General features: G+C 45.4%; 2 protein-coding genes across 2 annotated transcripts; one reads left to right on the forward strand and one right to left on the reverse strand.

The window, feature by feature from the left end:
- Nucleotides 1-2,565: 2,565 nt before the first annotated feature.
- Nucleotides 2,566-12,514, reverse strand: LOC310856551 (adipocyte enhancer-binding protein 1-like; the record flags this gene model as incomplete). The annotated part of the gene is made up of 8 exons (XM_083762022.1): nt 2,566-3,322; nt 3,949-4,048; nt 5,064-5,203; nt 5,627-5,879; nt 7,487-7,612; nt 8,520-8,693; nt 9,907-10,103; nt 12,490-12,514. The coding sequence occupies 8 exons, from the start codon at nt 12,512-12,514 to the stop codon at nt 2,715-2,717; spliced, it is 1,623 nt and encodes a 540-aa protein (XP_083618148.1). The 3' UTR covers nt 2,566-2,714.
- Nucleotides 12,515-12,626: 112 nt separating this feature from the next.
- On the forward strand, nt 12,627-15,558 carry tspan13a (tetraspanin 13a). Its single transcript, XM_083760346.1, has 6 exons — nt 12,627-12,763; nt 13,138-13,305; nt 13,778-13,858; nt 14,925-15,038; nt 15,149-15,265; nt 15,436-15,558. Exons 1-6 carry the CDS (start codon nt 12,701-12,703, stop codon nt 15,508-15,510), a joined length of 618 nt encoding a protein of 205 aa, XP_083616472.1. The 5' UTR covers nt 12,627-12,700; the 3' UTR covers nt 15,511-15,558.
- The last annotated feature ends 35 nt before the right edge of the window (nt 15,559-15,593 follow it).

A 15,593-nucleotide genomic window follows, 5' to 3' on the forward strand; every position in this document is an offset into this window, starting at 1 on the left:
CCTCCATGAGGCAGCGGATGTCGCTCAGAGGCATGCCATCAAAGAGCAAGACAAGCAAGCCAGGGGTTACAATCGGAAGGTCAAGGGCACTTGTTTGAATGTGGGAGACAGAGTACTCCTCGCCAACAAAGGCGAGAGGGGAAAGAAGAAACTTGCAGACAAGTGGGAACCGACGGTCTATACTGTCGTGGACAGCAATCCGCAGACTCATATCTACAAGTTGGAGGATAACAACGGGAAAAGAAAGGTGGTACATCGCAACCTTATACTGGATATCAGCTTCCTGCCTGTAGAGTCTGCTGATGGAGGCATGTCGGATACTGAGATCAGTTTTGATGATTCAGAGGACGAGTCTCAAGTGGAGGATTCCATCAACTCTTTGGAGGAGGAGGATTCAAAGGATAGGACGAGCGCATGGGTACTCAGTGGGGCAGAAGACAATGCCAGTCACCGTTCCTGTGATGAAGCTGATACGGACGAAGATGAGTCTGATGCGGACGCAGAGTCAGACCAGTCAGTTGCCCCTGATGCAGCATCAGTGGTTGAAGCAAGTAGTGTCCAGTCATTCAGACCAGTCACAGTGCCAGCAGTTGACATATCAGACACAGTGTCGAGTGTTCACACAGCCCACCCTCCACCAGTTATTCCTGACACACTACCAAGAGTTGAGAAAAAGCAGGGTCGAGTCAGGCAGGCACCCACACAAGGAGACACTCAGGGTGTGGTTAGGACACGTGCTGGCAGGGTTGTTAAGAAAGTCAACCGGTTGGTAGAAACAATGGTTCAGAAACCACTTAGCATGGGGGGGTTCGCCTACTGATTCAGTTAGGGTTCCCAGTCACTTGCCCTGTTCTAGAAGGGTTTTATTTTGTTCTTTTTGTTTCATTGAGATGAGATGTTGCTTGTCTTTTTCTCTGTTTTTTTTTTTCTTTTTCTTTCCTTCTGCATTGTGTCATTGTAGTATGGTGTACTTACTGAATGTGCTCACCAGTATGGTTTGGGACTCAGGTAGGCCGGGTAGCTTGGTGTACACGGCACCGAGCATTTCTAGGAGGGTCTGGTTGGCCAGCCCTTCTCCGAACCTGTTCATCAGGTAGCTTTTAGCTGAGTGAAGATTTGATCTTTGTGTGTACCCGTGCCAGTTTTGTCAGAGTGTTGTCCCTAACGGTGTTATGTCCTGTCAGTCGCTCAGGATTTTGGTGGAATTCAGGAGGGGTGAATGTAGCAGGTATATAAGATATACAAGTGGATGCATTCCACCAAAGATCCCTCACATGCCATATTATTTATTGACACTTTATTTTGTAATGTTTTGTGCAATTTATCATTTTGGGAGCTATGTAATGTTTTATTTTGAAGTCCTCACTCCTTCCTGCTGTGACATCATTCACCTGCGTTTGCTTCCTCCTCTCTCTCTTGCTAGAAGCCAGCTCTGAGAGAGGTGGGTTGGTTTTCTGCTCTTAGTAGATGTTTGCATTAAAGTTGTTTTAAGTGCATTTAACCAGTGCAAACGGTAAAATGATGTTCTAATTCAGTTCTGTATGTTACTATATGTTTGTTTTGCAAAGGTTAAAGTGTTTTAATGTACTGTTTGGTGAAGTTCTGTTTAACAGCTCTTGTGAGGACTCTGCACTCTTACACACACAGACACACACACACACACACATCAGTGACTGCAGCATGGCAGCTGATTGCCAATTTGTCAATTGTCCTTCATTGCAGTTGGTGTGGTGTTGCAGAGGTGTGCTGTACTAATGCCTGCTGCATTCTGTGTGTCTTTCTGTTTCTGTGCAGGTATGTTTTTGTTGCTCCCATTATTTATTGTATGTTGTATTAAGTGTGTTTTATTTACTTTTATAGAAAATACTGTTTAGCCAATGGTGTATTTAATTTCAAATGTATTTGTAATTGTGTATGTTTTGTGTAACTCTGTAAGTCATTGTTAGCTGACGCTCTCTTGCTAGTAGCCAGCTCTGAGAGAGTTGGTGTGGTGTTGCAGAGGTATGCTGTGCTAATACCTGCTGCATCTGTGTGTCTCTTTCTGTTTCTGTGCAGAAATAAATATGCCAAAGGCTAAAGAGCGATCCCGAGTCCTCTTGTCCGTCTAAACACAACGCAGAGCTCAATCCGGTTACATGTGAATGGGTGAATGTAATGCACAATCTCTGTAAAGCGCCTTGGATAAAGGCGCTATATAAATGCACCATTTACCATTTAATGTGACTCTTGTCTTCCTGCCCTCGTATGAAATGCAGACCAGCCTCTCCTCCTCTGCTTGCGAAAATAAAAAGAACGTTTTACCTATACTCACCAATACAAAGGCGGCTTGTGTTATTAGAAAGCTTACTTCCCTTAGTGGACGCACTCGGAGCCCCCCACCACACGTACACAATGCACAAGAAAAATAATTTGAGTTACTCTAGCGAGTTTCCTGCGAGGGCAAGTCACATAGCCGTAATGCAACGCAGCAAAGGGCATTAGGGCTATGGACCAGAGCTACTCCAACGCATGCCCATATCGTGCGCTAAAGATTGTCGCTCCACAAGCACCTTATAGATCGGCTATTTTTGGCCGATCTATAAGGTGAGTCGGAGCATAATAAGCATTACTCTACAGCTGCTGGCGTTGGACGTACAGTATGTATGTAGATCGGCTATTTTCAGCTCACGGCACCGCCAATACGACCCGAGTATACGTGTAGATTTATTTTAGCTTTAGTAATCAATCATGTCATCATCCATGCCGATCTCCAGGTACTGCTGCGTGGGCTCCGACTCGTAGCTATCCACAGGAAACCACGAGTCGTACCAGGAAGTTGTACTCTCGGGCGCAGGTGCTGTCGTCGTGGGCGCCGCCGTCGTCGTTGTCGTCGTCGTGGCTTCCGTCGTCGTCGTCGTGGAGGACTGTCGTGCTTTCTGAAGGCGGAGCCGGCGCAGGCGCATCTGCCGGAGCCTCCGGAGGCGCTCTGCGTTGTGCGACTGCGAGTCAACCGCCGTCCCGTCTTCCTCGCCTCCTTCGGTCCGTCTCGCCGCGCCACCGCCACCACCGGCGCCTCGTGCGCTCGTTGTCGTCGTCGTCGTTGTTGTTGTTGTCGTTGTAGTGGCGGTCGCTTTGGGCACGAGTCGGATGGGTCTCTTTCCGTGGAGCGCCATGATCTGCTTGATGCGGTCCCAGTTGGACTTGGCCAGGTGGAAGCCGCACTTGGTGGCTCCGCTGTCGTAGCCCACCATGCACAGCCGGGTCTGAGGGGTGTGGCCGTCAGCCTTGGCCGTCACCCGGTACTCCCCGGGGTTCAGCAGGCGCCAGTAATCACCGCCGGCAGCTGGATGAACACACGGAGAAGAAGGGCACAGACGCAGAAATGTATAGGGTGCGTTCCAGTGTTCCAGTACGTTTCGTCGACTAATACTATGACGTAAAAATGTTCGTCGACTACCTTATTTCACTGGCGAAAACTGAATAAAAAACTAAATGAAAATGAAGCTATAATGACTGAGTAAAATGTTAGGGAGGGACTAGTGGACAAGAGATCCAGTTTAAGTTATTTTATACTTGGTTGCATGCTGAATTTTGGACCCAAACTAATATTGCCTACATGATTGTTTATTCCAATTCAGTCTGATCGTTTAAACCTTTTGATGTTTAGATAAAGAGGAAATTATCAGCAAGTAAACAGTTAGTCCCATTGTTTCCATCTGGTTGGAAAATGTACCAAAAATACACCAGGCAGAAGCACTTTGTGCCAAATGTCAAAAGTAATATTCAGATTAAATGTTTTGAGGCACGTGTAAAACTAAAGGAGGATTACATGTATTTAGTTAAGAATATGAATCTCTGATCGAAATGATTTCATTCTGTATGAAGCAATATTGTCCATGATGCCAACACACTCTGTGTCGGATGAAAAGGAAGGTCCAACTTATTGTGTTATGGTTATGGAGCACATACCAGTTTTGACATCATGTTTGATCCCCTCCACTGACACGGTGGCGTTTGCTATTGGATTCCCCTCCATGTCTTTCACTGTACCCTTTATCCCACGATGCACCTGGGCAAAGGACACAGCACTTCAGAGATCACACAGCGAGCAGAATAAAGCCTATATTACACAGTATATGGTTGTATTTTCTGTTTTCGCTATACATTAAATATCTTCGCTGAAAATAGCCGATCGACAAGCTTGTCGATCGGCTATTTATAATACAAGTTTCAAGTGGTTAAGACAAAATACATTTATTGTCATGTCAAGGACCCCAAAATTAATGTGTATTTGGCAGCGGACTCCTAAATAATTATGTTGTTGTGCCAGGGAGGCACCCCAACATACAAGATTTGTGTTTTTAAAATATAATCCAATGTTCTTGTAATTATCTTTCCAGATTATTTAAAAAATTGCAGATCTACAAGCTCACAATGGGGCACATAGCAACACACTGTTAGCTTGTAAATCTGTTATTTTCTGACCCCCTTGGAACCGCCTCAACTCAAGGACCCTGGACCCCACTTTGAGAACCACTGGTTCTAATGGTAACAGCGGTAAGGCCTATTCATAGTCTGGATTTTCGGTGGTAAAGTGACCACCGCTCCGGTGGTGAGCTGACCACCGGAGCTGAAATAACGTTGAGCGGTGGTGAGTAAAAACAGAGAGAAGGGCTGGGGCGGTGGCGGTGGTTTTCTCTTCACCGCGGCTCGTGACGTCATGTTGTAGTTCGGTGGTCACCCCACCACCGTAAAACCAGACTATGTATGAGCCTGTAGTCTCTTACCTGGTTCTAATGGTAACAGTGGTAGTCTCTTACCTGGTTCTAATGGTAACAGTGGTAGTCTCTTACCTGGTTCTAATGGTAACAGTGGTAGTCTCTTACCTGGTTCTAATGGTAACAGTGGTAGTCTCTTACCTGGTTCTAATGGTAACAGTGGTAGTCTCTTACCTGGTTCTAATGGTAACAGTGGTAGTCTCTTACCTGGTTCTAATGGTAACAGTGGTAGTCTCTTACCTGGTTCTAATGGTAACAGTGGTAGTCTCTTACCTGGTTCTAATGGTAACAGTGGTAGTCTCTTACCTGCTCTATGAAGGCTAGCAGGGACTCCCGGTTGTTTTCCCACTCCAGAGGCAGCTCACTCTCATGAGGGAACTTGTCACAACCCACGAAGATGGACAGCTCGAAGCAGTTGGTGTGCAGGTAGCTGAAGTCATTCATACCTGGAGTGGATCATGACCGTTTATAGACAAGCACAGAGGAGGGTTTTGGTTTAGGAATGCACTAATCGGTTCATCCTATCTGAGCAATATTATCAGTCATGTTTGTGTTTGCACAAACACTCAAAGCTAGCGCCCCTCAAATATTTTGTTGAGGTGGCCTGGGCTGGCTTAGCGGTCCAGGCACCTTGGCTGGTAATTCAGTGTGACAGTGTGTCGTGGGTTCGAGTCCCGATCCTGACAAACTTTGTTGTGTGTCTACTGTCTACCCCCCCCCCCATCTCCCTCCCCGTTTCTGTGATTATCAATAAAGGAAAAAAAGCACCAAATATATTTTAAAAAAAATTGTTGAGGGAACCAACGAGGGCATAACGAGGAGGGAGGGAGGAAAAAGGTGTAAAAAAAGCCAAAAACAAACAAACTCACTTCCCACCACAGGTTTCCATCCGGCTCTGTTGATGATGCCCTGCCCCCCGGTGAGGTCGTCGGTCTGGCAGGAGGTCCGGTAGGTCTCGGTCATGGTCAGGTGGCTGTGGGCGTAGGACATGGCCAGCCAGCGGAACATGGTGTCGTCGGCCGTCTCCCTCAGCGCTCCCTCGCTCTGGCGCTGGAGCCTCGCCCACGTCTCCTCGTTCAAGTGCTCCACGCCGTGGCGACCGCCGTGGCGCATGTCCGGCACCTTGGGGCCAGAGTAATGTAGTAAGAGACTGGCGACACTAGCGTTGACTCCCATTGTAACAATGGAATGCGGAATTCTATCTCAATGGGATAGTTCCAGCCATAGGAGCAATGTTTGGAACTATAGCCCATAGGCGCCAGCTTTGTCTCATTGGGATAGTTCCAGCCATAGGAACAATGTTTGGAACTATAGCCCATAGGCGCCAGCTTTGTCTCAATGGGATAGTTCCAGCCATAGGAGCAATGTTTGGAACTATAGCCCATAGGCACCCGCTTTGCGGTGAGATCAAAGCGTGTCGCTACTCTCCTACTCTACACTCTGCTTGGGACAGCGTCACGGGATGATGTTGTGAGGCAGTGGGTTTTCAACGCTTTTTCATGTCAAGGACCCCCAAATTGACACTAATTAGCCCCACGGACCCCCATTTGAAAAGATATGCCAGGGACCCTCATAAGAGAAGATTTTTACGGCTCTAGCAGAGATTCTCAACCCATTTAATTTCAAGGACCCCTAGTTTGAAATGCATTATTAGTCTAGGGACCCCCATTCAATGGCATTTCTATCTCTAGGACCCCCAATTTACATTGTAAAATCAATGTTAATTTAACATTTAGAGTGTACAAATGGAACGAAATGGTTCCATTTGGTTCCATTTGTACACAACAAAATGGACCCTTATGGGTCTGTAAGTATAACTATCATTTAGCTAGGGACCCCCTGGAACCACTGATGTAAGGCAGTAGTTTTCAACGCTTTTTCATGTCAAGGTCCATTATTTATTCTGCATTTGAGCCACGGAACCACCATTTGATGGCATTTCGCCACCTCTCAGACCCAAAACTGTGGGGGAATCACGCTCATGTGAAGCCTCACTCCTATAATAACCAAACATTGTCCTCTAAATAGACATTAAAAGTCCATAGACTTGGCTGCCATATGACGCAATTTCCGAGCCAGACGAGCTAGCACTAGTCAAAAAGGAGAGGGCCAAAGGTAGACCGCCGGGGGATCTCGGTCAATGAAGTGTACTGTATGTATATACAGGAGTATAAGTGGTCCAGTTGAAAACCCATCTCTTCAATTTACTTTTAATTTGTATATTATGAGGGGATTTTATTGTATTTGAAATGTGTTTATGTGTTTATTGTTCTTTTTTACAATGTATTGTCTTCATTGTAGTGTACAGCAGTGGTTCCCAAAGTGGGGTCCGTGGACCCCTAGCGGTACTTGAGGGAGTTCCAGGGGGTCCCCAGCGATAGTTAGGAACCAAATGGACCCTTATGGGTCTGTAATTCTGAGAGTGTACAAATGGAACCTAACGGGTCTGTTTGGTTCCATTTGTACACTCTGAGTTAATTAACAGTGATTTTACAATATAAATTGGAGTCCCAGAGATAGAAATGCCATTAAATGGGCGTCCATGTAGACTAATGCATGTCAAACTGGGGGTCCTTGAATTTAAACGGGTTGAGAATCACTGCTAGAGCCGTAAAAATATTCTCTTATGAGGGGTCCCTGGCATGGCTAATGAGTGTCATTTTGGGGGTCCTTGATGTGAAAAAGTTTGGGAACCACTCATGTACAACAGCACTGTGGAACAGACTTACGGACTTGGGTGGTCTCAGCATATCAAAGGGGTACGCCACCAGCTTCTCTCCTCCCTGCAGGTTAGCCCCCAGAACAAACGGCGTGCGCTCCATCCAGGAGATGATGGCTTTGGTCTCAGTGGCCACCTGGTATAACAGCAGTAAGAGAAACCTATGAAAAAGACATGTCTTCACCAATGTTTCTAAAGGTGTCTAATAGCGTCGGGGCCGCTTCTTGGGGCGGTGGCCCTCCCTGCCGCCTGGAGGGGTGGCGGTTGCCGCCTTTGAGTGGAGCATGCATGGGTCTGCTCTTGTTGTAATGATTTGGTGCCTATGATAACTGTTGTCTGCCTTTTTAATATATGTATTAATGTACTGTATGGATGTATTCCCTGATTGGGAGTCTATGAAAATTCGAAAGTCACTTGTCATTATGGTTCATTGTCCTTCATGTCATGTCTTTGTATATTCAATCTTTTTATTTATAATAGTGTTGTGCCTGAGCTGTTTTTCTTTTCTTTTCTTTTCTTTGTTATTATGTTCTTGTTGTGTAATGTCTGTTTGTCTTTAAAAAACCAATAAATATACTTTATAAATAAAGGTGTCTAATAACATGTACTAAAAGTTTGAAATTCAACTCCCGTGGGAAATTTGAGTTATTAGCATAATATGCGACCATACCATAACATCCTATATAAGGCAAAAAAGTCTTTAACTCCATCGGACCCTCAAACTGTCTGCTAAAGCAGCTAACTCCACCACATCTCTCCTTCTCATGCAAGTAATTGACAATATCTAAAGTCACAACACCAACTTTGATGAGGCAGTATTGCATCGTTTAAAAAAAAAAGTGTTTAATTCATTTACTTAAAAATATATATTTTTCATTCCTTGAAAAATGAACATTTTGGAGTTATGAGGTTTCCTCCCTCCCGACAGCAGAGGTATACATATATATTTAATATATATTTATTTATTTTACCCTGAAAAGTACGTTTCGGCCATAGAAGGACACCCGACACCCGACAGCAAATATAGAAGAACATAAACTCACGGAGCCGTTGAGGAAGTTTTCCGGCAGGGGGATGTGATGGTTGGGCACGACGCGAGGCACCCAGCCTCGGTCCTCGGCCCCCCACAGGACACTGTTGAGGTCAGGGAAGTTCTCGAAGATGTCGTACCCTTCCTCCGTCCAGTGGCCGAGGGCCCAGTTGCCCATCTCCGAGCCCTGGGGGCCACAGTAAGCACATGTTATAGGGCTCACACCTCAGGGCCCTGGGGGCCACAGTAAGCACATGTTATATCTCAGAGCCCTGGGGGCCACAGTAAGCACATGTTATACCTCAGGGCCCTGGGGGCCACAGTAAGCACATGTTATACCTCAGGGCCCTGGGGGCCACAGTAAGCACATGTTATACCTCAGAGCCCTGGGGGCCACAGTAAGCACATGTTATACCTCAGAGCCCTGGGGGCCACAGTAAGCACATGTTATACCTCAGAGCCCTGGGGGCCACAGTAAGCACATGTTATAGGGCTCACACCTCAGGGCCCTGGGGGCCACAGTAAGCACATGTTATAGGGCTCACACCTCAGGGCCCTGGGGGCCACAGTAAGCACATGTTATAGGGCTCACACCTCAGAGCCCTGGGGGCCACAGTAAGCACATGTTATAGGGCTCACACCTCAGAGCCCTGGGGGCCACAGTAAGCACATGTTATAGGGCTCACACCTCCGAGCCCTGGGGGCCACAGTAAGCACATGTTATAGGGCTCACACCTCAGGGCCCTGGGGGCCACAGTAAGCACATGTTATAGGGCTCACACCTCAGGGCCCTGGGGGCCACAGTAAGCACATGTTATAGGGCTCACACCTCAGGGCCCTGGGGGCCACAGTAAGCACATGTTATAGGGCTCACACCTCAGGGCCCTGGGGGCCACAGTAAGCACATGTTATAGGGCTCACACCTCAGGGCCCTGGGGGCCACAGTAAGCACATGTTATAGGGCTCACACCTCAGGGCCCTGGGGGCCACAGTAAGAACATGTTATCTCATCTCAGTGGTTCCCAAACGTTTTCATGTCAAGGACCCCCAAATTGACACCAATTAGCCCCGCGGACCCCCATTTGAAAAGACATGCCAGGGACCCCCCCATAAGAGAAGATTTTGACTGCTCCAGCAGTGATTCTCAACCAGTTTAATTTCAAGGACCCCCCAGTTTGACATGCATTAGGCTATGGACGCCCATTTAATAGCATTTCTATCTCTGGGACCCCCAATTTATACTGTAAAGTCAATGCTAATTTAACTCTGAGAGTGTACAAATGGAACCAACTGGACTACACTCTCAGAGTTACAGACCCGTAAGGGACCCCTCGAGAAACCTACATTGAGAACAGTCTATAATAGTGAGAAGGTCTATATAATAGTGACCGTCATCTTACCATCTCATAGGCCAGTTCATATGCGTCGGGGTTGAGCGAGGGCACCAGGTGTATTCTCACTCCCTCCACCAGGCGGCGCACCCTGGGGTTGTCGTCGTTGTACTCTTTACACAAGAACTGCATCAGCAGCAGAAGCAGCTCTCTGCCCAGCGCCTCGTTGCCATGGACACCCGCCGTGTAGCGAAACTCCGGCTCGCCTATAGCAACACGACATGAACATATGACAGCGGTCAATTAGAAACTCTGGCTCGCCTATAGCAACACGACATGAACATGTGACAGCGGTCAATTAGAAACTCTGGCTCGCCTATAGCAACACCACATGAACATGTGACAGCGGTCAATTAGAAACTCCGGCTCGCCTATAGCAACACGGCATGAACATGTGACAGCGGTCAATTAGAAACTCTGGCTCGCCTATAGCAACACGACATGAACATGTGACAGCGGTCAATTAGAAACTCTGGCTTAGCCCTTCACTAAATCCCACCCCAAAAAGCGATTGTCCAATGCCAATCCAAATAGAGTAGCAACGGTTGCTATGCAGGTCAAACTTTCTTCACTGCTAACGTGCCTATTGGACAAGGATGGGTTGGGGAGGGACTTAGTGAAGAGCTAATTAGGGAGGGCAGCATCCATCCATCTTCAACCGCTTATCCTTAGTCGGGTCGCGGTGGACAAGACTTCCCTCTCCAGAGCAGCATTAGTAATTTCCTCCTGGGGGATCCCGAGACGTTCCAAGGCCAGTGAGTCGTTTCCAACTGTGCCTTGGTCCTCCCAGTGGGACGTGCCTCGAGGACCTCCCTAGGGAGACGCCCGAGACTCTGGTCATTCTGGGTCCGGAAACGGTACTTTTTGTCAGCCTTGACCCCAGTAGAAGGTCTGCTGCTGTGAATTTTACACCTCTCCCGCTTAGCGGAGAGTGTGGTGTGGTAGAGGACATCTCCCCGAACGTGTGGGTATGTCCAGATAGTTGCCTCGCGGAGGCCTCTTTGTCCAGTGCCCATTCTGGGTCCGGAAACGGTATTTTTTGTCAGCATTGACCCCAGTAGAAGGTCTGCTGCTGTGAATTTTACACCTCTCCCGCTTAGCGGAGAGTGTGGTGTGGTAGAGGACATCTCCCCGAACGTGTGGGTATGTCCAGATAGTTGCCTCGCGGAGGCCTCTTTGTCCAGTGTCCATTCTGGGTCCGGAAACGGTACTTTTTTCAGCGTTGACCACAGTAGAAGGTCTGCTGCTGTGAATTTTACACCTCTCCCGCTTAGCGGAGAGTGGGGTGTGGTACAGGACATCTCCCCGAACGCGTGGGTATGTCCAGATAGTTGCCTCGCGGAGCCGTCTTTTGTCCAGTGTCCATTCTGGGTCCGGAAACGGTACCTTTTGTCAGCCTTGACCCCAGTAGAAGGTCTGCTGCTGTGAATTTTACACCTCTCCCGCTTAGGGAGAGTGTGGTGTGGTAGAGGACATCTCCCCGAACGTGTGGGTATGTCCAGATAGTTGCCTCGCGGAGGCCTCTTTGTCCAGTGTCCATTCTGGGTCCGGAAACGGTACTTTTTGTCAGCATTGACCCCAGTAGAAGGTCTGCTGCTGTGAATTTTACACCTCTCCCGCTTAGCGGAGAGTGTGGTGTGGTAGAGGACATCTCCCCGAACGTGTGGGTATGTCCAGATAGTTGCCTCGCGGAGGCCTCTTTGTCCAGTGTCCATTCTGGGTCCGGAAACGGTACTTTTTTCAGCGTTGACCACAGTAGAAGGTCTGCTGCTGTGAATTTTACACCTCTCCCGCTTAGCGGAGAGTGGGGTGTGGTACAGGACATCTCCCCGAACGCGTGGGTATGTCCAGATAGTTGCCTCGCGGAGCCGTCTTTTGTCCAGTGTCCATTCTGGGTCCGGAAACGGTACTTTTTGTCAGCCTTGACCCCAGTAGAAGGTCTGCTGCTGTGAATTTTACACCTCTCCCGCTTAGCGGAGAGTGGGGTGTGGTATAGGACATCTCCCCGAACGCGTGGGTATGTCCAGATAGTTGCCTTGCGGAGCCGTCTTTTGTCCAGTGTCCACTTTATAAAGTCCATGCACTCCAGTGAATAGCATTTATCCATTTAGATAACTTTATTATAACATAACATTATTATAAGGATTTAATTACTTATTCTTACACAGAAACATAATGTGTGTCTTATAGCATCATATAGCATCATTTAAATGCTTAATTTGTAGTTTTAATGTGCAAATTAAACTTTTTTTCAATACTCTAGAGGGTACTCTTATTTTGAAGAGATCGTCCACCGGAAGTCTTAAATTAGCTCACTAGATTATCTCACTAGACGCTGCCTTTTCCACAGCCCCCACTGCATGTGCAGTATGATGCAGACTGCAGTTTATATAATTAAATATATGTTAAGTATTTATATTAGGCTGGCCGAGATCTAGAGTAGATTGGGGTTCCCAAAAAATAAAATAATAATAATAATAATAATAATAATTATTATTATTATTATTATTATTATTATTATTAATAATAATATTATTATTATTATTAATATTAATATTTCCATTTGGATCCCTGCTGGGCCCCGGACCAAACGTTGAGAAACAGTGTACTGAGACATGACTGAGACGTAAGCGACACTTCGAGGTAACTGTCCAATCAGCATGCAACATCGCCTCCGGGCAATGCCCCATGGATTACACCTGTTGCACACAATGTGCACTCTGTCTGATGTGTGTGTGCATCTAGCATCTAGCAGCTGGAGGAAAAGAGGCTTCCCACTAGTTCCCAATCCCAACGAGCGACTATGGTTTGTGGTGGATACACTTGCACAAGGACTTCTCTGTGTGCTCTCAACATATTATATATTGTAAGTAAACTATCCATTGTGTGGCATTGTTGATTGTTCTATCATCTGAAATGTAAGCGGGTAGAAATGGGGAGAAAACGAACAAAATAACGGATGTTCTTCTGTTCGATCAGTTTGGAACAGAGTGTGGTATCGTATGACGCAGACGTAGCCTATGCGGATTTTGTAGTTTTAAATTGATCAAATATTACCTGCTGCAAAGTGCAAGGTAAATGTTTCATATTTAGAGACTATAGAGACTGCGTGAGACTGCTGTAAGCGGCGCCTATAAGCCATATGGTGTATTGACATAAATTGTCGCGTGAGTGTTTTCTTAACAATTTAAAAGTATTTTTAATCGGCTTTCTTTCATCGCCCACATTGTTTTGTCTCAGATGGTGAGCCTGATGCTGGTTGGAGTGGCAGCGTGGGGGAAATGGTTCGGTATGGTCTCCAGCATTAGGGTGGTGGCAGGGATTCTTGGAGTGGGCACCTTCCTGTTTTTGGTCGCCTTTGTGGGCCTCTGTGGTGCTCTGAATCACCACCAAGTCCTGCTCTTTTTTGTATCCTTCATCATGTTTGTCCAGGTTGTTTGTGTAGGAGCACATTAAATAAGCACAATGCAATAATGTTTATATGTTAATAGTTTTTATTATTATTATTTAGCAAGAGACTACTTCTTGTATAGTAGTTTTAAAGAACACTTTGTGCCAGCACAGTTCACTTAGGTCGGTTAACCAAAATGATTTGCTTAAGTTATTCACATGTAACTAATGTAACTAGGAAATAGGTCAGGTTTTAGGAAGTTTGAATTGCAGTTGTTGTATTATAGGGCTTAATTGCCTTGTCCTTGGAATACAAAAAGAAACCTCTACTTCTCCCCTTAGCTTGTTTGGTAGGCTATGCGCCTATTTGTTATTCTGTTACATCATATAGGATGTAACACAGTACAACAGGAATCTTGATAGTTGATAGGGTACTATAATGACTCTCACCTTCTGACCCTATTGTTTTATTGTCCTTAAATGAGCCTAGTACATGGTTATCCTGTTCATGGTGTTTGTAGTGCAGTTTTCTGTGTCCTGCGCTTGTCTGACTCTCAATAAAGAACAACAGGTATGTATGTATTCTCAATTAATGTATGCATTTCAAATAAATACTGTCTTTAGTGTCTTCTACTAATGTATTGGTAACCTTCCAAGTTCCAGGGGGTGTTTGGATAGACTGATTTAGATATTTGTTCACAGGTGGGCTGTGGATATTCAACTGTTAGTTCAGATATTTGGACTTTGGAGAAAATACTTGCCCATTTAGTGGTTGCAAAGGTATTAATTGATTCCCTGAGTCCCGTGGTGGAAGTGCTGGTCTGGTTTTGGTGAATATTAAGTAGTTCCGGTCATTTGGTGGGGATCTAAGGGCCACGCATGAAAAATAAATAAATCCACAAAACTAGCATCATTTGTTGTATGGCTCAACAGGTCAGTTTGTCACCCCCTTCACATTCAGTGATCTTTTGCAGCCAGATGTAATTTCCTGGGGTCTAGTAGGACTATAGTAAATAATAATTAAAAAAATCGCTATATAACATTTTGTAAAAAAAATAATAAATACATATTTAGCCCCATGTTCGAATGCCCCCCCTGTCAAAAATAGCTAAAATCGCTAAAACTAAAGAAAGCAGCAAATGGAAAAAAAAATAACACTCATCATATACTTTCTCTAATAACAACCTAAAACATGAACCTTGGTTGAAAAAAACTAAAGTTGTCCTTTAAGTCCAAACATCTGAACTAATCCTTTAAATACATTTTGTTTATGACCTACAGTAAGTTATTTGGTTAAACCCAGATGTGTATAGTATACACACCCATCTACAACATAAACTGAAGAAAAGTTTGGGATATTGAAAAAAGAAAAAATCTAATCTAATGTTTTCTTTCCATGATTTGTTTTGCATTTGCTACTTGGCAGATTTTTCTTCATCCCGAACTGTTGTGAAAATCAGAACAAAATCAAAAGCAGACATTTGTTGCGTACGCTAAACTGAGCCTAACTACTAACTCTCTCACAATTAGAATGCTAGGATTCAGGTTAAAGAAATTTGTGAAGTAGCCCTTTTTAAATGAGTGCTTATGTTTTTAATTATTTGGTCTTTCCTCTTTGATTTTTGTACACCCGATAGGACCTCCTCCTGGAGACAGGATGGAACAGATCATTGAGCACCCAGGGAGATGTGGAGAAGACACTTAACTGCTGTGGCTTTACTCATGTGGACTATAATGGCACATGTGCTGCTGTAAGTTTCCAATTGAAAATGTCTTTGTGTCGTCGTCATCAGCAACTTAATCTCAAGTAACACATAGAAGCTTACAATGGCTGAATTTGTAACCTCATTTCCTTCTGTAGACTTGTTTCCTCAAGAGTGCTGTCTCTTGTGCCACCTGTTCAGTAACCATCGAGAAGTATGCTGGGGCGGTTTTACAGTTTGTGGGCGGAGTTGGGCTCTTCTTTAGTTTTACCGAGGTGAGTAAACTGCCATGTTGACAAAGCAAACTGGGTTTTAGTGCTCATGTAAGCTGTTGATCAAAAAGGTGTCAATTAGAATGATCAGTTTATCTTTTTTTTTGGCTAGTATTTATACAGAGATATTTCCATAACCTCCTAACACAATGATTCTCTACACATTGTTTCAGATCCTGGGAGTTTGGCTAACTCACAGATACAGAAATATGAAGGATCCTCGTTCGAATCCGGAGGCCTTTCTGTGACATCTAAGGTCTTAATAAACCAAATCTTGCATTTCTGTGTAATTGATACAGAATGGCCTTGGGATTGACACAGAATGGCCTTG

This window comes from Protomyctophum parallelum, assembly GCF_964188405.1.
Source record: "Protomyctophum parallelum genome assembly, chromosome: 3".
Taxonomy (NCBI): domain Eukaryota; kingdom Metazoa; phylum Chordata; class Actinopteri; order Myctophiformes; family Myctophidae; genus Protomyctophum; species Protomyctophum parallelum.

Coding starts and splice junctions, on each gene's coding strand:
- tspan13a (XM_083760346.1), top strand. CDS start 12,701: ATGGTTTGTGGTGGATACACTTGCACAAGGACTTCTCTGTGTGCTCTC. Junction 13,306..13,777: donor ACCAAGTCCTGCTCTTTTTT/GTATCCTTCATC, acceptor AAATGAGCCTAG/TACATGGTTATCCTGTTCAT. Junction 13,859..14,924: donor CTCTCAATAAAGAACAACAG/GTATGTATGTAT, acceptor TACACCCGATAG/GACCTCCTCCTGGAGACAGG.